We start from the raw sequence: 25,874 nt of genomic DNA, 5'->3' as shown, positions 1-25,874 counted from the left end.
GGCAACTGGCACCTTCCTCATTTTCTGAAGCGTTCTGGCATGTTATGTCAGGCAGGGCCCTCATAAATTAGAACATGTTGCCTCACCAGTCTCAGGGCAGGTGAGTGTATGGCTTTAGGGCTGTAGAAGGCAGCTGCTGGAACTCGGGGCAGGACAGCCAAGTATCCATCACACCAGGCCTGCTGGCCAGGCTGATTGTGGACAGCCTGGCCTGCCCAGCTGGGAGCAGTCGGGGTCAGATAAAGGCCTCTCCCAACTGGAGAGATGCCCAAGGAATGTTACAGAGAGCCTTGGGGTCCCTGCTCCCGGAGCAGGCTTAGGATGCCACTGAAGCTCCGGCTGTCGGGTAAGGGAAAGAAGGCACTGTGCATCGAGCAACCCCAGGCACGTAGCAGCTGTTCTTGGGACAGGCAGGCTGGGACTCTCACATCAAGGTCTGGCAGGATGACATGCAGGTGGGGACAGGTGGCACTGGGGCGTGAAGGTGTCCAGGCATCCCTTCCTTTTCTCAGAGAGATTTCCTTGACTCAGCCTGTCTTTGACACACACTGGGGGATGGGGCTGAGGGGGGAAGGGAGCCACAGTGAGCCAATCACCCTGCACCGGAGCCTTTAGGGCTGGTTCCCTCTGAGCCCGTAAGTGTGAGTGTATCTGCGTGTGCACCAGTGGGAATTTCTTTGATAGAAGCAGCCAGATTCCAGAGACAGAGAGAAGAGGAGGGGGAAGAACAAGAGGGGAGGAGAAAATTGGGGGTGGGAGAGACAGACGGAGAGAACAGCGCGGGGGGTGGGGCGCGGGGAGCGGGAGAGAGGTGGAGGGGAGAACAGAGAGAGCGCGAGCGAGAGAAAGCAAGAGAGCGAGAGGGTGCGCGAACGGAGCGGAGACAGAGCTCGCAGGGATGGGGTGAGAGCAGGAGGAAGCAGAAGCAGAGGCGGAGCGGGGACGCAGGTGCCTGCAACCCAGGATCCCGGGGCGCTAAAGGCTTCAGGTTCGGCGGCGCACTCCCGCGCTGGCCCGAGGTGCTGCAGAGGGCCGGGGTTCACTGCCTCGCACCAGGTCCCTGCCCGGGAGGAGGCGCGGGGCTCCGGGGTGGCCGCGCGCCCAGACGTCTGCCCGGGAGGCGGCCCGAGGCTCCGGGGTGGCCGCGCGCCCTCCGGGGAGCCATGGCGGCGAGGGCCGGGGGTCGCCGGGCAGCGGCGGCGCCTAGGGGCTGAGACGGCCGCAGGCTGCGCCATGGCGGCGCCGGGTTGCGGGCCCTGAGCGCCGGCTGGGGCGCGCACCATGAACTCGTGGGACGCGGGCCTGGCGGGGCTGCTGGTAGGTACGATGGGCGTCTCGCTGCTGTCCAACGCGCTGGTGCTGCTCTGCCTGCTGCACAGCGCGGACATCCGCCGCCAGGCGCCGGCGCTCTTCACCCTGAACCTCACGTGCGGCAACCTGCTGTGCACCGTGGTCAACATGCCGCTCACGCTGGCCGGCGTCGTGGCGCAGCGGCAGCCCGCGGGCGACCGCCTGTGCCGCCTGGCCGCCTTCCTCGACACCTTCCTGGCGGCCAACTCCATGCTCAGCATGGCCGCGCTCAGCATCGACCGCTGGGTGGCCGTGGTCTTTCCACTGAGCTACCGGGCCAAGATGCGCCTCCGCGACGCGGCGCTCATGGTGGCCTACACGTGGCTGCACGCGCTCACCTTCCCCGCCGCCGCGCTCGCCCTGTCCTGGCTCGGCTTCCACCAGCTGTACGCCTCGTGCACGCTGTGCAGCCGGCGGCCCGACGAGCGCCTGCGCTTCGCGGTCTTCACGGGCGCCTTCCACGCTCTCAGCTTCCTGCTCTCCTTTGTCGTGCTCTGCTGCACGTACCTCAAGGTGCTCAAGGTGGCCCGCTTCCACTGCAAGCGCATCGACGTGATCACCATGCAGACGCTCGTGCTGCTCGTGGACCTGCACCCCAGGTGAGCCGAGCCCCGAAAGGGCTCTGGGAACAGCCCCGTGGGATCTCAACAGGAGTGGGAGGTCCCCAGCCCCACGGGCTCTTTTCCACCGAGCCTCTATGGCTTCTGGTAATACGAGGGTGGGGAGCGGCCCAGGCTGTGGGGCTTAAGTAGGTACTTAGGGTAACAGCAAACCAGGGCCACAAAATACGTGGCTGAGCCCATCTATACATAGTTTTGTGAAGCATCAGGGTAGAAATCACAGACAGTCAGAACTCTGTTGAGCTTCTTCATGCTCATTTTCTGTGTTTGTAGCTTTCACTTTAAATGGCACATGGGAAGTCCGTGGTCTTTGTTCCCTGTTAAAGACCTTCCAAGTGTTTGAATCTGGCCCTGAGAGGGCGGCCTTGATGCTCAGGGAGCTCCTTAAGAGCTCTCCAAACCCAGGTGTGTCGCTTCTCTGAGTCTTTTCTCGGGTGTGTGGCGCTGCCTCTGTCTCCGATCGTGTGCGTGTGAATTCCCAAGTATTCGGGCTGCATCCTCCCTGTGGTGGGCTCTGAGGGGCGGGGAGGGGGGTTCTTCCTGCCCTCCCCAGACAGCACCATCCAGTGTCTCCCGGATTTGGTGCCTAGAGGCTCCCGCAGAAGGAGTGTCACCCCAAGGCTGCTGGGGCTGAACCTGCCCCCATCTCCGTCCTCATGCTGGCTTCTTGTTCTCAGGAGGGCAGATGGAGCCCGGCAAGCATGGGTACCCTCTGCAAACCCCTGCTATCCGCAGGAGCCTGTCAGGGAGAAAAGGAGGGAACTCTTAGCTGCGCTGTCCTGAGCTCACCTCGGCTTTCCCCGGGAGAATAGGAAATCGAGGATGGAAACATCTGGCAGCGTCTGGACTCTGCTATTTTACATCCTGCTGTCCCAGGGAAAGGCAGGCTCCCCCTGTCTCCTGGGACCCCAGATAAGGGGGTGCTGGGGTCCAGATGGTGTGGCAGGTGAGGCAGGCAGAGGACTCTGACAGGGCCAGTGAGGGCATTCTGTGTGAGAGAACCCAGGGGAGTCTCGGGGCAGAGGAGGCTCCATCCTCTGGTGTATATGTTCCACACCAGGGTTGAGGAAAGACCGGAGGTGTCAGGCTGAGCATTGTGTGTATTTCCTGCACGAGAGCAGTGACAAGCAGTCCTTGACCTTCACTGGGCCAGCACATTGAAGGGCAAGTGTGCACATGTTCATTTCCCCTGGAGCACAGCCATTCCTGACTGCGCACTGGACCAATATTCCAGCCACAGAATCCCCACAAATTCAGGAACGAAATGTACATGCCAGTGACTGAGAGCACATAGATAGCAGGACATGTACATGTGGGAGCTCCACACACAATCTCATGTGTTCACACATAAACTGCAGACAGCTGGCCATGCGTACACAGGTGACGGGCATGGCATGCGTGCATTCTGCCACAAAGACATACGCTAGCTCTCACAGCACGTGTCTGCGTGGTTCAGTGTCCTTCAAGGAAATATCTGCAACCACAATTGCAGAACTATTTCCCTTCCCATGACTCAGGGCTGAGACGCTCTTCCTTATAGGTTGTATCCTTAGCACTTGCGCTGGGACTGCTCTTAGAAGATGTAGGGCAATGTTGTTTGACTCCCAAGACTAAAGATTCCTAGAGGGGGCCCTCTCACCATGAGTCTAACAGCGGAGGAGGGTTGAGCTGGGAGTGGAACCAGTTCTTATTTAGAGCAGTACGAACTGCATTCCCACTCTTCCTCCAACTTCTAGAAGAGGAGGGGCTGTGGTTCCTGCTCAGCCTATTTGGGATGTAGGGCCAGCACCACTCCTGCAAATCCTTCTGGCTGACACCAGGCCAGACACTGCAGAGAGAGTTCTGGGGTCTCAGGAGTGGAGGCAGCTACTCTGCTTGCCTTCGGTCTCCCCTCCACTTCTCTGGGAGGACCTTGATCTCTTCTTAGCCCCAGGATGCTTTGAGGAGCCCCTGCTTCCAGCGCCCCAGGCCCAGTCTTGTTGCAGAGAGGAAAGGCTTCTGGGGCCAGGCCCAGTGCCAACAGGCCCCCTTGACTAATGCTCCCTGAGGTCATGGAATCGTGGCAGACCTGATAGCACTGCCCCTTCAGTGAACACAAATTTGTCCTTCTCTGGGGGGTTGGTCCCCACCAGGTATGTGGGAGGGACAGGAGAGGACAGTCGGTCCACAAGAGACCCTGACCGCCAGTCCGCCAGCTTCTATCTTGGCAGCACCAAACTCTTCCTCCCTACAAATGAGCAGGTGCAGAACTAGCTCAGAGGCTGCCCCAGGTGCCACCAGTCTCAGCCACTAAGTCTCCCAGGGCCATTCTGTGCTGGGAGCCTGTGGGACCCGGAAGTGCTGGTCTTGGACAGCAGGAGTCGGCTTCTCCCCTTGGACAGCCAGGGTGGCAGCTGGAGTCTTTGCTCACTGGAAGTTTTGTCAGCCTCCACACTGATGGCTTCCTGGGACTTAATTACAAGGTACCCGTTTGAGGACCCAGGGTGGCATTTGTCTTTGTCAGGAAGCTCCCTGGTGGTGTCTGCTCTGCCTGCAGGATGTTTAGCATGTTAAGTAGCAGTCCTCACCCCTTTGCTTCAACCACCTCCAAAACACCTGGGACCCTCTCTTCTTAATTCAATCTGGGACCCTTGGTGGCATCCCCTACTCCTGCCTTTCTGTGGCGATTTCTTGAGTTACATTTCCGAAGCGGTTGGGAGTTTCTAATATTTGTTAGACACCTGGTCCTCCACCTGCAAGAGCAGCATTCAGTTCTCCCAAACCACAGCTGGGGACTATTTATAGGGAGCCCCTCTCCTGGTGCTGCCAGGCACGGCAGAGCAGGTGGGCCCAGGGCGTGTTGCAGGGACCTTGCTTTTCCCCAGCAGAGTTATAGGGAGCCCCTCTCCTGGTGCTGCCAGGCATGGCAGAGCAGGTGGGCCCCCGGGTGTGGCTGCAGGGACCTTGCTCTTTCCCCACTCACCAGCTTGGCTTAGTGATTAACAGAAGCAGAACATTGATGATGAGATTCCCTCAAAAGGGAAGCAGTGCCGAGACTAACTGGAGCTTCCTCTGAGGTTCCCCGAGGGTCCCCCAGTGTGTCCTCCTTGTCTTGTGAGCAATGTCTGCACATGTTGGCTGAGTGACTGACTCTGGAGGGTGTCAGAATTGTGGCTCAGTAGACAGGAATTGCGCTGCGCCCTTGACTTTACAGATGAGAAAATGGGAGACCCAATTTTTGAAGAAAAGAGAAGCATTCAGCTAATTCAATAGATCTAGAAAGTCTCAAGCTGGCAGAGGTTGCAGTGAGCTGAGATCGCGCCACTGCACTCCAGCTTGAGCGACAGAGCAAGACTCCATCTCAGAAAAAAAAAAAAAAAAAGAAAGCGTCTCAAGCTAAGACTCACACCCAGGTCTGCCCCTAAGATTTATGGAGGGAGCAATAGTGCAAATAGAGGCTCATCAACTGTACATATAGAAAGAGATTTAGAAGTTCTACATTAATCTTACAAACTGTTAAATGAAATGTGTTCTGCCCTCCTACCTTGGTGAATATATCTTTATAATGACCTGCAAGTCTAGGTTCATATTTAGAATTCTCAGGCTCCTTGGGGGTCAGCCTTGTACACAATGGGAGAGCCGAGCTGGCCCACCTGCCTTGCCCCTCACCCTCGCTCTACCCAGCACCACGAGGGGCCTCCCTTGCACAAGGAGCACATTGCAGGTTGCACACCCATGCTCCATGCACATGTGTTGCTCACAAATGCCACCCCTCAGGCATCTAGCTGAGCACACAGGTGGTACAGTCTACCCTCAGGAGCGTGGGACCAGGGGAGGTGCCCACACACATCTTGCAGGCAGGATGAGGGCGTTTGGGCAAAGAATTCCGTGTTTTAGGCATTTAGAGCTTGGTTTGGAATGGAAAGTGGCGGCTGTGGGTAGGCACATCCCCTTAGCCCCATGAACTCTTTATTGTATTGTGGGGCTAAGGGATTGTATTGTATTGAGGGCCAGACTGCTTATGCCAGTGTCCTGACTCGGAACTCAGGGCTCTTGCCCTCCATCGATCAGCTTGTTCCCTTGCCTTAAAACCCAGAAAAACCAATCTGAGTCACTCCCTAAGTACTCAGAGCATGGGCTCTGGCTGGACTCCAGTTGTCTAGGGATGCTTCAGGACCTAGGCCTATTGCAGAGAGCAGGGAGGTGTCTGTGGCTGGAAGGTGTTAGCTGAGATCACCTCACTGATTGACTTCTCAGATATTCTTGAATATGCCATCCCCTCTTCCCTGTGACTGGAGCCACTGGGGAACATCTCTTCAACCCCACATGTCACAATGCTAGAGAGTCTGTCTCCTTTTGTCTCAAGGAAGCCCTTTGTCATGTCACAGCCTCAGGACCTTACCCCCTCCTTCCCCACCACACTGACACACACGCTCGCACTCTGGCCGAACATACCTGGCCAGGTTGCATCATGAGAACTTTGAGTCTCACACCCTCTGCACCACAGATCCTGCCTGCAGGTCTGAGGACTCTGGGTGTCATCAGCAGGCCAGGGGATGTTTGAGTATGCCCGCCACTCAGTGAATGGCAGGCAGAATCATGGAGCCACCCCCAGAACTCACTCAGGAGACCTGGGAAGAGGGCTGGCTCTGTCCTGAATGCACAGTGTAACCTTGGGCATGTTGGAAACTTCCCAGTCCTCAGTGTTCTCATCTGAAAATAAGCAAAATTACAGCACACAAGGCTGCAAGATTTCTAAGAGCTCAGTTTTGCAAAGTTATGGTGGGGGAAAAAAGACAGCAAGCGCAAAGTGGTGTTGTTCTGGGAGCGGGTAAGCTGTTCTCATACTGTGCTTAAATAATAATCATAATAATAAGCAAGAGGGTTGCGCTGCTTCCCTCAGAGCCTGGGGACTGCCCTGTCTTGCTCACTTCTTGCCACCTCCCTGTTCTCACCTGGAAAGCAGGAGAGCCTCAGGCAGGGGAGATGGATTCATCCTTTTCTTTGGAAAGAGTTCAGGAAAGGAGTGACGTGGCTCCCAACCAGGAGCACCAGACTAGGAGTCAGGGAGTGGGTGCTAGCCCCACCTGCACTGCACTCTCTGGGTGGACAAATCCCTCTCTCTTTTGAGCCTCAGTTTCCCCATCTGTGATCTGGGTGCGTGGATGAGCCAGCCTTTCATACTACACATGGCTGTGGTGTCTTGCTGGTCTGTCCCAAAGCAGAGGCATGACAAGGCCCATGTGGATGTGAATCCCAGCACAGCATCCACCGTACAGATACCCTTTGTGCTCCATGGCAGGTCCGGTGCCATTAAGGTTAGGAAACCATGTCCACCAGGTCCCTGGAGGCCCAGAGAGGGCCACAGAGCCAGCACAAGCGTCAGGTCTCCACCTCAGGTCTCCTGACTCCTGGTTCACTCTTGCTGCACCTTCGGCACAGCCTCTGGTTACAGCTGTCTGTCAAATGCATAGTGCAGGAAGAGAGCTTCTGCAGTGGGAGGAGCTTTGTGGTTTTGGAGGTGGTGCACATGCCCACAGAGTCAGAAGGTCTGGGTTCAGGTCTTGCCATCACCTAGAGTGACCAACCATCCTGGTGTGCCCAAAATAGAGGAGGGATTCTCAGATCTGGGCCTTTCCTTTTTAAAACTTGCTAGTCTCCTGCAAACTGTTCAGGAACAGTCCCAGATAAAATGGGACAAATTGGTCTTGCTACCACCACCATTTTCCAACTGTGTGATCTTGGGCCCTCCACTCCTCTGTGAGTTATATCTTCTCATCTGAGAAATGGGGACCATAATGATATCAGTCCCTCACTCACATAGATGTTGTGAGTTTTAAATAAATGAATAATCCCCATCACAGTATCTAGCATGGCACATATTATAGACTCAAGAAATGTGGGTTATTAATATTAATTTCTAGAAATTAATTAGTAATATTAATCATGAGTAATACATCTTCAGCCAGGACAAAATCTCTTTGTACTGAGCCCAACTCTAGTTCTTAACTCTTTAACTTCCTGGAAATGCAGAAGTCAGGGGGGAAAATCTTGGAAGAATTTCAGGAGGCTTCAGTCTAAACTAATATGGACTTGTCCATCTGTGATAGGAAATCTAGTTAAGAGGAGTTTTGATTAAGTATCAAAATAATGAGTCTCCTGGCAGGCAGGGAAGGCTGCCCTGGCATTAGCGATGTACATGAACCTGGCTCATGAATATTCTCGCCACTGCTCGCCTTCTTTCAACAGACTGGCCTGTTTTTGGAGCCAGGCCACTGCAGCCCAGGCCTGGTGCTGCATCTTCACTTCCTGGGCAACTGTGTCCACAGTCTTCTTTCCTGTTCATTTTTGATCCTCCGGAAAGGCCCCACAGCAGAGTGGAGCAGAAACACGGTTACAGTTAGAGGCGTAGGTGGCTCTTGAGTCCATCCTCAGAGCTGTGTCCCTGATTCCATGGGGACTTGGGAGTCTCGTAGCCTCTTCAAGCTTGGTCCCAGGAGGAACCAAATGACTCCTCCTTCAATGACCCCATCATGTGGCATCTGTGGCTCCAGGCAGGAATGAGGCTTGGGATGGAAGAATCAGGGTTGAAGACATGGAGGAAAGGAAGCCTCATGCCACACTATGCATGGAGTCTAGGCTGTCCCAGATGAAAAAGACCAGCTTTGAGTCATCCACGCAGGTTCAAGTCCTGCCTCCACTTACCAGTTAAGCAAATCATTTGGCCTCACAGAGCTCATAGTTTTCTTTTCTTTGCTTTTTTTTTTTTTTTGGTTTGTTTCTTTTGAGACAGAGTTTCACTCTTCTTGCCCAGGCTGGAGTGCAATGATGCAGTCTCGGCTCACTACAACCTATGCCTCCTAGGTTCAAGTGATTCTCCTGTCTCAGCCTCCCAAGCAGATGGAATTATGGGAGCCCACCACCACGCCCAGCTAATTTTTGTATTTTTAGTAGTGATGAGGTTTCACCATGTTGGCCAGGCTGGTTTTGAACTCCTGACCTCAGGTGATCCACCCACCTTGGCCTCCCAAAGTGCTGGGATTATAGGTGTGAGCCACTGTGCCCGGCTGAGCTCACAGTTTTTATTGTAAACCAGGGCAGGTAAAAACACCTTCCAGGATTGATTGTGGTAAAGACAGGAATTTGAGATACTACTTAGAGAGTGGGGCACTCTGGAGCCAGCCCATAGCAGATGATCAGTGAATGATATGAGCAATAGTAAGAGGTCATGTTTAACGTTTATTTGTACTGACTTGGGCACCGCCGGTAGCTTGTGTACTTCACACATGGAATGCATTCCATGCATCTCTGCTTTATGCATTTAATTCTCAAAATAGCCTCTTGTAGTATTTTATTACATTACGTATAATACACTAAAACATATGACACATATTGTTATTTGACACACGAGGACCTTGAGGCTTAGCGATGTCATACTGCTGGCCAATAGCTACAGCCAAGACCTGACCCTGGTCAAGTCTTTCTGACTCCATAGTCAAGTTCTCACACTAGAGACCACTGACTGTGTTTCAAAATAGTGCCTCATCCTGGCCTAGCAAGGGCGCCCCATAGGTGACCTTCTCTCCTCTCTCACACGCAGTGTGCGGGAACGCTGTCTGGAGGAGCAGAAGCGGAGGCGGCAGCGAGCCACCAAGAAGATCAGCACCTTCATAGGGACCTTCCTTGTGTGCTTCGCGCCCTACGTGATCACCAGGTGAGCCTGACCGGCAGGTGCGTGGTGGGACTCTGAAGAGCAAGGCAGGGCCCAGTGGCCTGTAGCAGTGGCAGCCACTCTTGGCCACACGTTCTTCTGCAGGGTGAGTTGTGGGGGGCAAGAATGAACTTGCTGGATTTAGTGAACAGGAGGCTGCACGCTTTTCCTCTCCATCTTCGAATTCTTTTGGATTAGACTCAGAACCCAAAGGGTGTGAAAGACTCTCTCCCACTCGATTTCTAAATCATGTAATTATAACCCTTTATCCCAGGCTCCCAACCCCCAGGAGGCCCTAAAGAGAAGGAGAAAGTGAGAGAAGACAGAGGAAAGCATCATCTTCCCAAACGCCAGCTCCCCACACCCTGCTTCACCACCCACTGAATGCAAGACAGCCCAACCCCCAGGCTTCCCCAGCCTGAACATCCAGGTCAACAGCGAGGTCCCCTACCACCTACACAGGGAGTAGGTAGCATGCTCTGTGTCAAGCCAGGTGGGCATACCTGTCCTGTGGCTCAGGGGCTCTTCCACTGTTAGGCCAGGTGCTGTGAGGCTTGTCGTGCTCTCTCCCAGGTCTCCAGATTCTCGAGCCAGCCAAGGTTGCAATACACTAGCCTTGGGCTGTGCATCCCTCAAGCCAGCTTGCTCTAGCTGGAACACTCCCCACATGTGTTAGCCAGAAAGAAGAAAAATACATATTACCCAATCAGTTTTGTGCACTGGAGGGAAAATAAAAACTCCACAACTTTGCATCTAAAGGGGCTTAACTAGTTGGGAAGTTGACAATAAGAAGGGAACTTTGATGCTTATTAGTAGGTGGATGTGGAAGCTTTCATTGAATCTGGGAAGGAGAATTTGTGCAGGGTTTTCTGTGTGTGTGTGTGTGTGTGTGTGTGTGTGTGTGTGTGTATATGTGTGTGTGTGTGTGAGAGAGAGAGAGACCCAGAAAAAGAACAGATCCCAGGCACCAGTATCCTCAGCTGCAGGAACCAGGAGGGGCACCCCTGCCTCACCATCACTCAGCAGTGTCTTGCATGCCCCAGTGAGGGGGGTCCTGTGGACAGTTCACCCTGTTTCCTCCCATTTGCTATTTGTCCTTACACTGAGCTGAAGCATGATTTGCTCTGGCCTCTGCCTCTGCTCCTGGCTCTTCTTTCTGTCATCCAGAATGCCATCCTCCACTCCCACGAGCCCCTGTGGATTGCAGTCACTGAGCCTGACTTCCTGGAGACCAGCTCCCCTATTTTCCCCAGATAGACACCTCTAGGGTGCCTTCCCCTGACTTCTGTGGCGTGCTGCCTTCTCTAGGGAAGATCTAGTTAGCTGTGTCTTGCTTTGAATGGGGGACCAACACCTGGCTGCACGTCTCTGGATGGGTCTGACCAGAGCAGAACTATTGGCTCTTCTTTCTAAAATTGTCCACTAGACCTCAGCACCACTGACATTCTGTGCCAGATACTTCTTTGATGCCAGGGGCTGTCCTGGGCATGATGAGGTATTCAGCAGCATCCCTGGCATCTGCCCACTGGATGCTAGTAGAACTCCCAGTGAGGCAGGGGTACCCTTCCAGGTCCCTCTAAGTTTTGATGACTAAAAATGTCTTCAGACATCGCCAAGTGCTCCCTGGGGATCAGAATCACCCCTAGCTGAGAACCACTAGTCTAGACCCACCACATCCAGCCAGGAAGCCAGCGCTTACATCATTCAGGGTTTTCCACAAGACACAAAGCCTGGGCATGGCAACAGAGGAGAACATATTACTCCCAAGGGAGGTGTGGCAGAGGACTTAGCAGCATGACTCTGGAGTGCACTTCCCTGGAGCCCAAACCCCAGCGCCTCCACATCCTGCCGTGTGACTTTGGGCCAGTGATGTGGCCTCTCTGGGTCTCCAGAAGAGAGTGCAGCGTTGTGAGGATATAAGGACAGGGACCATGGGAACATGTGGCACAGGCCTGGCGGATGACATCTGTGGTCTTCACTCTCCTTCCCTCTGGTGCTTACAGCATCACCCACACTGCCCCTGCCCAGGACTGGCTGCTGTGCCAAGAAAGGCTTTGATGCAGTAAGGGATGGTGCCTCAGACAGGGAGGCCACACAGAGCCCCTCCTCTTAGGTACCAGAAGACAGGCAGCCGTGGGCTAATGAGGTGAACTTGAACCTTCAGAGGATAGGTGACACGACTCCAGTTTCAAACTATTGGACTTTTCTCTGGCTTAATTTCATTTCCCAACAAAATTTTCCTTTTTTTAAAAAAAAAAATTGCAGCTAGATTCTCTCTAACAGTGCTCAGGAAGTCATGTTTCAGTAAAATGGTTGATAGATTACAGCTCAATATGCTCCCTCCAAATGGATTTGATGCATCTTGGGTTTTAAAAAATATTCACAGAACAGTTCATCCTCCATGGAGACGAGCAGCAACCTACCCAGGAGAGAAACTATGCCCAGGAAACCTCATGAGTACAAAACATGTCTCTGGCAAACCGCCCCCCTCCCTGGATCCCACTGCCCCCACCCCGCCCGCTCCTGCCTTGGCCTTCTCATGTGTGTGAAGGAGCCATCCTAAGAAAATCTCCTAAAATGAGCACACATACCCACATTCCAGTTCAGCACATCTCTAGAGCAACTTTTCTGTGGAGCATAATAGAATCCCTGATGCAGAGGCAAGGGTTGATGCGACCCCGGGTGCTCCCCACTGATGGGGACATTGACCTTGTAGTCCTCTCACCCAGATGGAGCACCGTGTTGTGGGAAGGGCACGGGCTCCACGGGTTCTGGGGCAGAAGTGAGCTCTCATGGCTGGGGCTTCACAGACGAGACTTGTCAAGTGGACCTGGCTGTTCAGGGCAACTGTCCAGGGAGAAGGGACAGCATGAGCCAGATCTAGAACCGTGCTGTCCAGCACGGAGGCCACCAGCAACAGGTGGCTACGAGGCACTTGAAACATAACCTGTCCAAACAGATATGCTATAGGTTTAAAAACACACAAGTCCTGAGACTTCACATTACATACTCCATGTAGGAAATTAATACCTTTCTGGTCAGGCTCAGCTGCTGATACCTGTCATCCCAGGGCTTTGGGAGGCCAAGGGGGGAGGATTACTTGAGGCCAGGAGTTCGAGACCAGTTGGGACAACATAATGAGACATCTTTTTCCACAGAAACATTGACAATAAGAACTAGTAATTTTGTATAGAATTCATAGTGAAATGATAAAGTTAAATATAATATGTAATTAAAATTAATTGCACCTGTTTCTATTTACTGGCAGAGCATTTCAGGTGACACCTGTGCCTGCCTTCTCTCTCTGTTGGACCTTGCTGGCCTGCCGTCAGGGAAGTCTGGGGTGCGAGGTGTGCCGAAGCCCTGCTCCCCACCCCACTCCTCCTAGACCTCAAGCTGCTCATATCATTCTTCAGTGCCCAGGACCTCCATGCCAGCCACTCTGAGACTTTTTCCTCCATTTTTCTCCCCTCTCTGGACCCTGCTTAATGTCAGGGTTTATCTGGGAATGTTTCCTGAGCTGCCAAATCAGTGTCTTCTTCCTTAGGGTCAGGAGGCCTGAAGGGAGGGGACATCAGGCCCTGAAACGAGGCAGCAGGGAGGGGAGTGCAAGGCAAATAGAGCCTCTTGGTGGGTCCTCCTGAATCACACCCCTCTTGGAGCACCTGACCTTGCCAATCCCTCTATCCCCACAAGGCTCACATAACGTCCAACGAGATGCTTAGTCTTTAGGGTGGCTAGGAGCCGCCCCTGCCCCCGGCACCCTCTGATGGGCTTCTGTGAATTTATATTCACTGCACCAGGGGCCATCTGAGCCCCAGCTGTGCATGGGCGCGGCCAGGACCCCATCAGGGCTTTGCCAGGACATGGACTGCCAGGCTGGGCAGGGTGCGGAGGGGACAGGATTAATCTCACACCCACCTCCAGGAAGCCTGATGCAAACTCTTCCATCTTCCTCTGAGTCAGGGTTGAGAAACACACATTGCTTGTGAGGAGAAGCCAAACAATGGTAAGGAATAAACGAGATGATCCCAGCAAAGCATTCAGCACAGTGTGGACCTATCATCCACGCTGGAATCGGGATCACTGACACTTCCAGTTGCAATTTTTGATTCTTCTGCTGTTCTTTTCAAGATGATTTCCAAGTGTAGACACAACCAGTCTCAGAAGAAGCTGAAGACAGACCTGCTGAAATGTAGTTGAGATTTAACTTCTTGTAGAAAATGAGTCTTTGTGGAGAAGAACCAAGAGCCATGGGTTTTGGAGGCAAAGGACCCCCTAAGCTATCACCTCATGCAGGAAGGGTGAGCTGGTTGCACCGTGCAGACCAACTTCAACCCACTGCTGGTGACTAGCAGAGCGCTGTTTTGAAAGCAATTCTGAAGCCAGGCTGGGATTAGTGGGAAAGTCGGGAGAGACGTGCATACTTGAAGGTTTTCTTTGGTTTGTTATCTTGGCTTCATTAGAATCACCTGGGAGCTTTACATCCAAACCCACGTCTAGACCTCACACTGAACCAGTTCAGTTAGACTCCCTTGATGTGGGCCTGGGGCATGGGTGGCTTTAAGGCACCTCAGATGATTCTAATGACGAGTGTGCTGATAGCCATGTCTCTAGTGCATCCTAACCCATTTTACTGCTGGAGTGTAACCAAGGACTGGGGTCAGGGAGCTTTTAAATAATGGCCCAGAGCTACGCATCTAGTTGGCAGTGGAACTGGACTTCCAAATTCATTAGGCTCTCCACCTGCCCCTCAGGCTTTCAGAGGCCTCCGGGGAGTCTTTGCAGACCCAGCTCTCCCCTGCTGTCTTGTGTGGGTCTGTGACTGTGCCATTAAAGTACATGGCATGCAGAGAGTGCTCCCAAACCACTTCCCCAGGATCCTCTACCCACTCCCAAGGCAGATCTCCTGGGGCTTGCTGAGTGAGTCATACTCCTGGACCCCGTCAGCCCACTGTACTGCAGCTGCAATGGTGGAGTGAGGCCCTGGGGCAGGCAGAAGCCTGGGGAATGGCCAGGGGCAGGCCCTGGACAGTTCTGGAGCTCCGTATGGAGGAGGTCATTTCCTTGGCTGCACATATAGGCTCTCTTGAGAACAGCAGCCCCAGCTCTGTCTCTCTAACCTGCCAGGTGCTCAGTGGTGGCGGCTCAGGGACATTGAGCTCAGCTGCAGCCCCAGCACCAAAGAGTCAACACAGCAGATGTGGCAGGTGTGAACCCTGTTCTGGGTCAGATCCCTGAGATGTGGGGCTCCTGGCCTAGATGGGGTTGATGGGGACCAGGAGGCAGCCCTTGGGTGGAGCTTGTTTGAGCTAACAAATGTATTACTGCAACAGGTTCAGCTGGATCTGACAGGGCTGTGCCTTCCACAGCACTCCGCAGTTTGCTCAGGTGTTATTCGCCTGGGCCCTATACCACCCCCAAGAGATGGACTGGGTGAGCTATGTGAGCTCCGCTCTGCAAATGGGGGCACCAAGGCTCAGAGAGGGAAGAGATGGCACGGGTCATTTAGCTAGAAAGACTCGGGGAACCAGACAGCCTGAGCCCATCTGCGGATGCCACTGGGCAGCTCCAGGGCCCCTGGGCGGAAAGCTGTCTCCCTTGCATGCAGCGCCTCCTCATTGTTCTCTGCCTCCTCGCTGTCCATAGATATAAAAATCCAAACCCATCGCGGCAGTGACAGGCTGATTCTGAGGAATTCAGAAAGGACGAGTAAGGAAAAGCTCTATCTCATCAACTAATTCAGGAAGCTCTCTTCATTTTTAATCCTGTAAGTCTTCACTCTGTGCCTGAAGCTGTACCAGAGCTGTCCGGGGACCCTCTGCACCTAGCTAACAGTCTCTTGGGGTTTTTTGTTTTTGTTTTTTGAGGCAGAATCTCACTTTATTGCCCAGGCTGGAGTGCAATGGTGCGATCTCAGCTCACTGCAACCTCCGCCTCCCAGGTCCAAGCGATTCTCCTGCCTCAGCATCCTGAGTAGCTGGGACTGCAGGCATGCACCACCACACCCGGCTAATTTGGGTATTTTTAGTAGAGATGGGGTTTCTCCATGTTGGCCAGGGTGGTCTCAAATTCCTGACCTCAGGTCTTCTGCCTGCCTCGGCCTCTCAAAGTGCTGGGATTACAGGCATGAGCCACCATGCCTGGCGCTAACATTCCCATTTTAAAGACAAGGAAACTGAGGCTCAGTCAGGGTTCAGCCTTGCCCAGATCCAGCAAGTGACTCAGGCTCAGTTCTAGTGTGGGTCTGCCTGAAACCAGCACCCATGCCCAGCCCCTCACAATGTATCATTCTGCTTCTCTTCTCAGTAAGACAGGACATCCAACTCCACCAGCAGAGGTTCCTACTTTCCTCCCAGAGGGATGTGAGGAGACACACTGAGGCACGACCCACTCAGAAATGAAATGCTACAGTTTCTGAGATGATTGAGACCAAGTCGTTCAGGTGTCACTTACACCCTTTATTGAGCCGTCAGCACAGAAACTAATATTCCCCACAACTCTGCAGTGGCTGTATCTAGACAGTCGGCTTTGCCACTTCCACCCGCCTTGTACCTTATAAATGGAGACGTTTCAAGAGTGTGGGTTGACGTCAGATGGCGGCTGAGAATGCTGGCAGCCGGGAGGCCGGGATATTGAGGAAGAGAGGAGGATACCGCTGCAACACCTGCCACCTCTTTGAGTTGATAGAGAAGATCCCACTGGCTGGGCGCGGGTTTCCCTTCTGTTTGTCCCCCATCTGTTCACATTTGCCTCATAACGTTCTCAGATAGGGAAGCATCATTCTTGAATCAAGTAAAAGAACCTTTCAAGTGTTCCTATAGGTTCTCAAGCTTTCTATTGGAGAGCATGAAGTCTTTATAACCATACCTGTCACTTAGTGAGCACCTGCCAACCACCTGGGGCTATCAGTGTGTACCTTATTGCACCTGAGACAGCTCTAACAAGGTAAATACTAGAATCCTAGTCTCACAGAAGTTCAGAGAGGTGAGATGAGTTGCTCAAGGACATATGGGTAGGGAGTGACCAAGCCAAGAGTTAAAGGTCAGTGTCAGGCCAATTGGCTATAATTCAGCCTTTAGGCCATGCCACAACTCCAAAGACTGGGCAGGCTCTGGAAACACAGAGATGCACACATGTGTATGTTTTCTGCCCAACTTCCAATAGGTCCATGTGTAAGTACCATGACATGAGTGCAGATGGCCTCCAAGCTCCTGTGAGTGAAGCAGGCATTTGAGTTTCTCTAGCAAAAATGATAAGTTCTCATGGAGTCATCCCCAATCTCCCATCTCACTGACAGCAGCAGTTTGTGTAGCTGGAGTTCCCAAGAGATCATCAGCACTGGAAGGCAGAGCTACTGGGGGATGCAGTTGGCATCTCAGAAAGACAGGACATCCAACTCTACCAGCCAAAGAGCCGCCTGCACTTGTGTATGGGGGCACATAAGGCCACAGTGGAAACATATTTACAAAGCTGCACCTTCACTCTTAATAGAAGTCTGACACCTCCAATTCACAGTCACACTGGCTCTGTGTCCTCAAAGCCCTAGGTCACATAGGACTCTTCCCAGAGTCTTTGAGCAGAGTCTGCAGATCCACAACAGAGTCTCATCCAAAAGCTCAAATTACATATTTTCTGAATTAAAATCCACATGTCTAGAAGCATTTGCAAGGGTATGCTCTCTGCAGCAATCTATGCTTACAAATAATTATGGTTGTCATAAATCATTGGAATCAGGCTTTGTGGCACTTGCAAATCTGACAGCACCATTATTGTGGCTTTTCAAAGTAAGGAAAATGTGTAGATGGAAGAGAGGTTTCATAGGCAGGGGATTCCCGAAGATAGATATTCTATTAATAAGATGACTTCTCCATTCTGTCTCATGCAAATTTAAAGCATCAGCTTATTACTTCAAATATGTAGGTCTTCAAATACATAAGCCAAGTTCTTTAGAAGTCTTGAGAAAACACGGGGCTGGTTTTCCAAGGAATGTTCTGTGGCCCATGTTACATTTGGTACACAATGTATGTGTGTGTGTGTATACATGTGTGTGTATGTATGTGTGTGCATGAGTTTATGTGGGTGTGTGTGCGCATGTGCATTTGTGTGTGTCAGAGTGAGTGAGAGAGGGAAAGAAGAGAGAAGAGAGGAGAGATGATGGTGGCATGGAAAGTGTAAAGAGAGGGTGCTAATTTGTCCCTTTAAATTCAGGATTTGAAAGTACCAGTGCTTGATCTCACTGAGAAATAGGAACTTGAGTCAACGAGGCCGGTGTGGCAGCCTGGCACCAGGAAGGCACGTGGTTGCTGGCACCCACCTTCCAGGTTCAAATCCCGGTTCCTGCATGTTCAGGCTGTGTCACTTTGACACTTCTCTGCCTTGGTTCCATCTTCTGTACCACAGGAAGAGTGATATTGGCATCCTGAGATGATATCTGTGAGGCAGTTAAGGTGACACAGAGCCCCTGGCGGCCCACAAGAGGTGCTGGGTCAGGGACCACAGGGGTTACCTGTACTGTTCTCACCTCGAAACTTGCTTCCCTTGGGATTCCCATTGTGGAGCAAGGTCAGGACGCTAGTCTCTCCAGAGGCCCAGAGAATGCCTTGGAGTCCTGGCAGACATGCTTCCCTTCTCCCTCCCAGGACCAGGACTTCCCGGGCTGCTGGATGGAAGTATGAAGTCCCCCATGGGTGCGAGGGGCAAGGGTGGGCAGCTTCCTGTCTCCATCAGCCCTGGACTGTGGCAGCCAGTTCAGATGCACCAGCAACCCACATCAGAGGGGCTTGTTACTGAGAGAGGAGCCATGGCTCCATGGAAGAGTTCCCTGGACTGCTATCAGAACATAGGGGTGCAGGCACACAGGGTCTGGGGGTCTGGCAAGATCTATGGGTATCTGCTCTGTGTCTCACCCTAAGTCAGAAGAGTTCATGTCCCTGTGTTCTGCTTCCTTTTCATCAATAAGCTCTGCACCCTGCAGCACTTTCTATCCTCCCCAAACCCACACACCCCAGGCTCCCATAGGGGCTGGGCTCCTGCATCAGAATTTCCTGAAATGCTTGGAAAAGGGGGTCTGGGCCCCCTCCCTAGTTCTGTCCCCTCCTCCGACCTGATCTGCGGACTGAGGGTGTGGATATCACCCCAGGGGATTTTCCTGGGGGAGCCGTGTCAGGGCAGGCATGTGTGCCTTTTGAGCACAGAAGCATGAACATTTCCCCCTGAATGGAGCTATTGGCAGACAGACGTTTTTCCGGCTCATACCCCAGAGAGCACATGGAAAGTCATCTTGTGCTCGGTGGAAGGTCAGCACAGGTGGCAGGGAGCGATGTTTGTGGGGACAGGCCCTGCTTTCCAGAGGGTGGCAAGGGGCAGCACCCTGCTCCCGGGTCTGCTAATCTTTGTCAGATCTCCAGGGTTGACCTGGGCATACACGGGCTCTAGGAGTGTGGTGGGGCTGGTTGATGCTGTTACAGCCAGGGGTCCCCAGAACGACCACACAATCACACAGCCACCCCTGCTCCCCATGCGGTTCTTCAGGGGGAATCTTGGTTTGCTAGGGCTGCCGTAACAGAGTACCACAAACCGAGTGGCTCTAACACAGAAAGACCGCCCACAGTTTCTGAGGCCAGAAGTCCAAGATCAAGGTCTTGGTTCCTTCTGAGGGCTGTGAAGAACTCACTCCACGCATTCCCCAAGCTCTTGGTTTGCTGGGTTCCTTGGTTGCAGGTGTCTCTCCCTGATCTCTGCCTTCGTGTTCACACGGCACTCACCCTGTGTGTGCGTCTCTGTCCAAGTTTCTGCCTTTATGAGAACACAACGGTACCGAATTAGAGGGCCCACCCTATTCCATTAGAACCTGATTTGTACAGGAAACAATCTTATTTATAAATAAGATCACATTCTGACACTAGGGGTTAGGACTTCAACACATGCATTTTTTGGGGAGATGCAATTCAACCCATAACAGGGGCAATGACAAAAGGAAGCCAAATCCTGCTCTGTCAACACCTGAGCCCAATAACCATCACTACAGGGCTCTTGGCCAGAACTAAGCAGGAGACAGGGCCTTACACTAGAGGCTTTTGCTCTGTGAGCTGCCTCCCTCCGACGTCCTGTCCTGAGACCATCCACTAACTCTGACTGCCAAGGGGAGGGAGGCGGGAAAGGCATTAAATAAACTGACCGCATGGAGGAAGAGAGGCTCCCTTTACACACTGTGACCTTGCCCACTAGTGACATGTGACTGGTCAAAATTCTAACGCCTCTTTCCTGGAGGGAAGGGCACCAGGAAGGAGTGAGCAGAGCTAGATCTGGCAGGAAAACACGGCCTGAATTGTCCCTCTCTAAAAGGTCACCTGGAAGGGATCTGGTGCTTATCCAGATGCCTGCCCAGATCTGGAATTAGAAAGAAGTTGTTGTGACAATATGGAAACCCTTGGCTCTTCTCATTAACAAAAGGAGCTGGGAGCTGTCGGAGCTAGTGTGGAGCATAGCCAGCAGCCAGCAGCCAGCCACGGCAGGTGCAGGGAGCCACCTGCACAGGGCCACGAGACAGTGGCCCAGCCAGCTGCAGCCAAGCCCGGAGGAGGCATCCCAGCTACCCCATGCCAGTGACCACGTGGCAGCAGTGTCCAGGCCTGTATTCCTCCAAAGCACCTCTTTGCTTGGAGGTCCTGACAAAGGCCAGACATTAGCTTTTCAACACAGAAATCGTCATTGTGCACTGTGAGGAGGGGCAAGTGAAAAAAGTTCCAGGCAGCATACAGTGACCTCATGAAAAAGGGGTTCTTGGAGCTGGAAGGGACCCCAGAGCTTCCTTTGTCATATCTGCAGTGCTGAGAGTCACATCTTGGTGTGGTCACTAGCCAGGACTTGGACTGCAGTTAGATGGAGCTGGGCTTCCCATGCAGGAGACCCTGACCTGCTGCTTACCTCTCTGAGCCTCGATTTCCTCACCTGTAAAATGGGAATAATGATTCTCATGCTGCTGGATAACTGTACGGTTAGAGATTATACACACAAGTGCTTAGCCCAAAGGAGATACTCAATTGGGAATCATGTCTGTGCCAGGTGGGAAGCTCAAACTTGCGATGAAATCTCTGAGAAGCAAATGCAATAGATTTTAACCTCTTAATTCTCTAAATGGTGAAATTTTAGATCGTCGTGAATAATTTAATTCTGTGAAATCTACAGAAGCTGCAAATAACAATTTCGATCGTGCTGGATGGTTTGATGATATCTGGTTCTCTTCATAAATCCTTTTGGGAGAGCTAAAATGCTAAGCCTGAATTTAGCAATGTATGAAAAACTATAGACATTCTGGAAAAACAATTTGGCATTGCATAGCAACAATGTGTTGGCATTCAGCTATTTCATTATTATTATTAGGTGTGAATTCTGAATTCAGGTTTTTTTCTCCCTTTGAATTCATCACTTCTCAAAATAGATTTCTTAAAAGTACAGATTTTCTAAATGTTCACAGCTCCATTTCCCCATTCAGGCTCTCAAGGATATGAGAGGAAACATAGCCACAGTCCCCAACAGGGTCAGAGGGCAAAGGTAGACAGTGCTGAGGAAGATGGGATGCCAACTAGAGGGGCCTCGGAGTGGACTCCTTGAGGGTCTGCTCCAGAAAGGGGATTTCAGTAGAGGATCGCAGCCCACCAGCTTCCTCCTCCTCCTCTTCGCCAGCTCTACAGCCCAAAGAAGGCTTAAGAATAACCAACTAAAGATAGCAGCACTGAGTTCCAGCTCAAGCTCAGTTCTTTCTGTACCTGGGGCCTCACCTGGGCAGACCCCCAAGCTGAGAGCCACCACTGCCTTCTATCTGCAGGTGCTCCAGGTAGAATCAGGTACTAGACCTCCAGTCAGAGGGGGTGCAGGTGCTGTAGCTTCTGTGGCCACTGACTTGCTGTGTAATGTCTGCAACCCTTTCTCTCCCTGGGCCTCAATTTTTTCATATGATAAAGAGTGGAAGAGAGAGCAATATATATGATCTCCAGACTCTCTCCCAGCTCTGTGGGTCTTTTCTATTTCATGTTAATGCTGGATAATGTCCAAATGTGGCCAAGGATGCTGGACACACTTGAGAGAGTAAATGGCTTGATTTCGGTGGAGGGTAGAATTCTCTTGGGTGGTCAGGTAGAAAGAAGGCTTTCCCTGACCTCACAAGATGGTATTAGCACCATGGAATGGAGTTGTCTGATGGCACCAAGAGGACTCTAAGATACGCAGCCTGGGTCTTCCCTTGCCCCTCCCCCAAAGAATGAGGGTCCATCTAGGATCCCCTGACCACGGCCATTGTCAAAGACGACCAGGATCCCAACCCAGGGAAGAGGACTTCCTTGCTAGCATTCTTTCCTGTTCACAACATACTTTGAGCTTTGCAAAGTGTTTTCAAAATTGTTCTCAGCTCTTCCTCCCATACAACCTCCTTAGGAACACAGAGCCAGGATTGGAAGCAAACAGTGGGATCAGACTCTTCCAGTTAAAAGATCATTGAGATTATATTGTCCCACCTTTTTGTTTTTCACATAAGACATGTAGGTCAAAGGAGTGAACAGAGGTGCCCAGGGCCACATGACAAGTCAGCAGCAGAGTTGGCACCAAAGCCAGGACAGCCAGCTATTAGCTGGGTTCTCAGTGCGGCTTGAATTTCAGAGTCAGACAGACCTGGGTTCAAATCCTGCCTTTACAATTACTGGCCATGTGACTTGGGCAAAGCATTTAACCTCCTGGGACATCTGTTTCCCTGCATGTAAAACAGCGATGGCCATATCTCCCAGGGCTCAGCAAAATCAGTGCTTAGCACAGTGTGTAGAATAAAATACAGCCTGATAAGTGTTCACCGTCATCATCGTTATTGGTGTGAACTGCTATCATTGTTATTTAAGAAGCCAGTCTCAGATGAACTGAGGGGTGGGCTGGGAAATTGTGGTCTGCAGGGGCTTAGACTGGAGCCCTGGTCCATGGCCACCCCAGGCCGTGCCTCGCTGTGTCCTCAGTAACGGCTTCCCTGTTTCTCCGCAGGCTGGTGGAGCTCTTCTCCACGGTGCCCATCGGCTCCCACTGGGGGGTGCTGTCCAAGTGCTTGGCCTACAGCAAGGCCGCGTCCGACCCCTTTGTGTACTCCTTACTGCGACACCAGTACCGCAAAAGCTGCAAGGAGATTCTGAACAGGCTCCTGCACAGACGCTCCATCCGTTCCTCCGGCCTCACCGGCGACTCTCACAGCCAGAACATTCTGCCGGTGTCTGAGTGAAGGACCACACTCCTGCTGAAGAGTTCAGAATGAGGCAGCGGTGAGAAGAAGGGAGGGAGGGCGTGGGGGCCCCTGGGTGAACACCACCAGCCGCCAGCCCCTGGCATACCCAGTGATCCTGGTTCCCTGGCTTGTAGGGGCTCCAGAGCCTGCTTCCTGGTTCCTCAAGGGCAGACATTGGACAGTCCCTATTTGTCACCAAAGGATGACTACGGGCCATGTGCTGGCCTTTCTAAGAAGCTCCTGGACTCACCTGAGGCTCCCTGGGGGATGACACTCAGTTCTGTCACTGTCAAGGATGCAGAGAGCTGGTGGCAGGTGGGAAGCATGGTGTCCACCTGCCTGCTGACCACTGGATGCTGCTCCATGCTGAAGAAAAGTGATAGTCTCCAGGGGACATCTCAGCCATGCCAAAGGGAGGCTGGCAGTGGTCATTCGGCCCGGATCTAACATGGCACCTCGTCTCCACAGGGTAGTGGTGGCTGCTTCAATCCAAATATTATTCAGCTGGTACTAACGACAATGTGCCCGGCTGGGACTCTTGGGCTCTGTGCCTGAAGGACAGTGTTTCACAATCAATGGCTGCCCAACTGCTGCTGGCCAGTTGTCTTGGAAATGGTCAATTGGATTCAACTTTGCCCTCTCCTTCCCCCTAAAAGCGAATGTTTATGTGTGCAGACAATCCTAGCATGAAAATGGTTTAAACAGGCTGGTCCTACACGTATTAGGTTCTTTCAAGTTTGACTGGGAGGTCACCTTCTGATTTACAAGTCCTCATTGTTGGAGCTCAGTAAAGGCAGGAGGAAGGTGGCTAGTTGGTCCCCCCTTCCCGTTTGTGACCTGATTTTTCAGGAAGTGTTTCACCTTGTCTTATGCATCTTGTCTGGCATGTCCTGGGAGATGGATGAGCAAGAGCTGGCCTGAGCAGGGATTTTTGCCTTGATTTTAAGTCACTGGGTTCCATTGTCCTGGCGCCTCCATCTCCCTAGTTTCTGTAAGCCTATTAACAGAAAGTAGAGGCTGTTCAAGAAAGTGCCCTGTGCTAATGATGAGACAATGAAATTTTTATAGAATACTGCACCTGTAATACACATGCCAATCTGTTAGCAGCCCTGACTTGATTTAATAAAAACCAAGGAGAGCAGCCCCTGCTTTCTGGCCCTCTCTTCTTTGTCTACCACTTCAAATTGACTCAGAGCGGTTACCTTTCAATCCTCAACTCTTAAGTGATTTCTCCATGGTGGGAAGTGTGGAATCAGACAGCTCATTCTCTCCTTCCAGCTCTTTATATCCTAACTTTGTAGGTATAGAGGGAAGGGTGTGGTCCAACAGGAGGGAAGCAGAAAAGGGTCTATTGTTTTTTCTTCTAGGCAGCCCCAATTTTTAAAGAGAAGTATGTGCGTGTTTATTTGAAAAGATGTCTTATTAACTCTTAGCGCCTCCGTTAGAAAACAATTCACCTGTTGTCTAGTTTCAAAGTTTCTATGGGGACTAGAATGGAGACAGGTGTAATTTTCAAGGACGCTTTGGCATCTTGAAGTTGCTGTCAGAGATGTGCTCATACCTGCTTGGGGAAGCCGATGGGGCACGACCCTTCCCAGCTTCGTGATCTGGGGTGTCATGTTGGTAGCTGGAAATCAGCCACGGTGGGAGTGTTTATACCATGAAAACCAGGAAATGCTGTAAATCAGGCCATCTGCCCCACAGAGAACTGGTTGTGAAACATCTGCTGGCACGCTGCTGCTAGACATGACTCTGTGTGTCACTGAAACAAAATTGCTCTGGTTCAGAGTTCCTTTGACCACTCACGTTCCAATAGCAACAGACATTTGCTTCCTGCACCTTCCATCATCCCAACCCCGGAAGTACCACTGGGATAGAAACCAGCAGAAGCCGAGACAGGATGCTGAGCTGAATCGGAGGACAGTAGCTCACTTCTCACACAAAGGCTTTCAAAGTTGGGCAAAAGAGGAGTAGTGGCCCAGTGCCTGAGGTCAGCCGACGGCAAAATACATCTGCATCAATATCACTTTGGGAGAATAACTGTGGCACATCCTCTGTTTGCTTTCTCTGTGCTGTAAAGGCACATGTTGTACTCCCAGTAGCAACTAGATCTCTTTTACCTCTTCTTCTTTTTTTTACTTTTTGAGACAGAGTCTCGCTCTGTCACCCAGGCTGGAGTGCAATGGCGCCATCTCGGCGCAGAGCCGGCTCCAGGGGAAGAGGAAGGGAATCCTGTCCAGCCTGCAGCACTGGGTGGAACATGATGGTGGGCAGCACCCAAGGCCCTGACCCAGCGGGTCTGGAGAGGGCTTGGGAATTCATCTTTTTTTTTTTTTTTTTTTTGAGATGGACTCTCACGGTCGCCTGGGCTGGAGTGCAATGGTGCGATCTCAGCTCACTGCAACCTCCACTTCCTGGGTTCAAGGGATTCTCCTGCCTCAGCCTCCCAAGTAGCTGGGACTACAGGTGCACACCACCATGCCCATCTAATTTTTGTATTTTTAGTAGAGATATTGGCCAGGCTGGTCCACCCTCCTTGGCCTCCCAAAGTGCTGGGATTACAGGCATGAGCCACTGCACCTGGCCTCTTTTACCTCTTCTTTAGCCAAGAAGCAAAATCTGTCACCCACAACACCACATATCTTGAAAAGATGCTTTTCATAATTTTCACTATACCTCTAAAACCAATTGTACTGGTATCATGTAGACAAAAACTCCAGATAAGTCCATCGATTGGGCATTTTCATTATTATTTGGACACAGGAATTAAATACCAAGGGAAAGTGAGAAGAAAATTACTGTGTTAGCAGCCAGCCTTAGCCAACTCTGCTGTAATTACCTTTAGAGAAATGTTTATACAGTCTATCAAATTCGCTATACAGTCTATCAAATTTGCCCCCGGCTTTGTTACTCCCAATCGAATTAACTACCTCATTTTGTTAATTTAATTTAT

General features: G+C 51.9%; 1 protein-coding gene across 1 annotated transcript; it reads left to right on the top strand.

Annotated features, from left to right (window-relative positions):
• Nucleotides 1-1,281: 1,281 nt before the first annotated feature.
• Nucleotides 1,282-25,158, top strand: GPR26 (G protein-coupled receptor 26). The gene is made up of 3 exons (XM_012453483.2): nucleotides 1,282-1,949; nucleotides 9,550-9,663; nucleotides 22,687-25,158. The coding sequence occupies exons 1-3, from the start codon at nucleotides 1,282-1,284 to the stop codon at nucleotides 22,916-22,918; spliced, it is 1,014 nt and encodes a 337-aa protein (XP_012308906.1). The 3' UTR covers nucleotides 22,919-25,158.
• Nucleotides 25,159-25,874: the final 716 nt, after the last annotated feature.

The sequence above is a fragment of the Aotus nancymaae genome, unplaced genomic scaffold (genome assembly GCF_030222135.1).
Source record: "Aotus nancymaae isolate 86718 unplaced genomic scaffold, 86718_ANA_hifiasm-v0.15.2.pri h1tg000010l, whole genome shotgun sequence".
In the NCBI taxonomy this organism is placed as follows: Eukaryota; Metazoa; Chordata; class Mammalia; order Primates; family Aotidae; genus Aotus; species Aotus nancymaae.
Note: the sequence above shows the minus strand (reverse complement) of the source record. Positions and strands in the feature narration are given on the sequence as shown.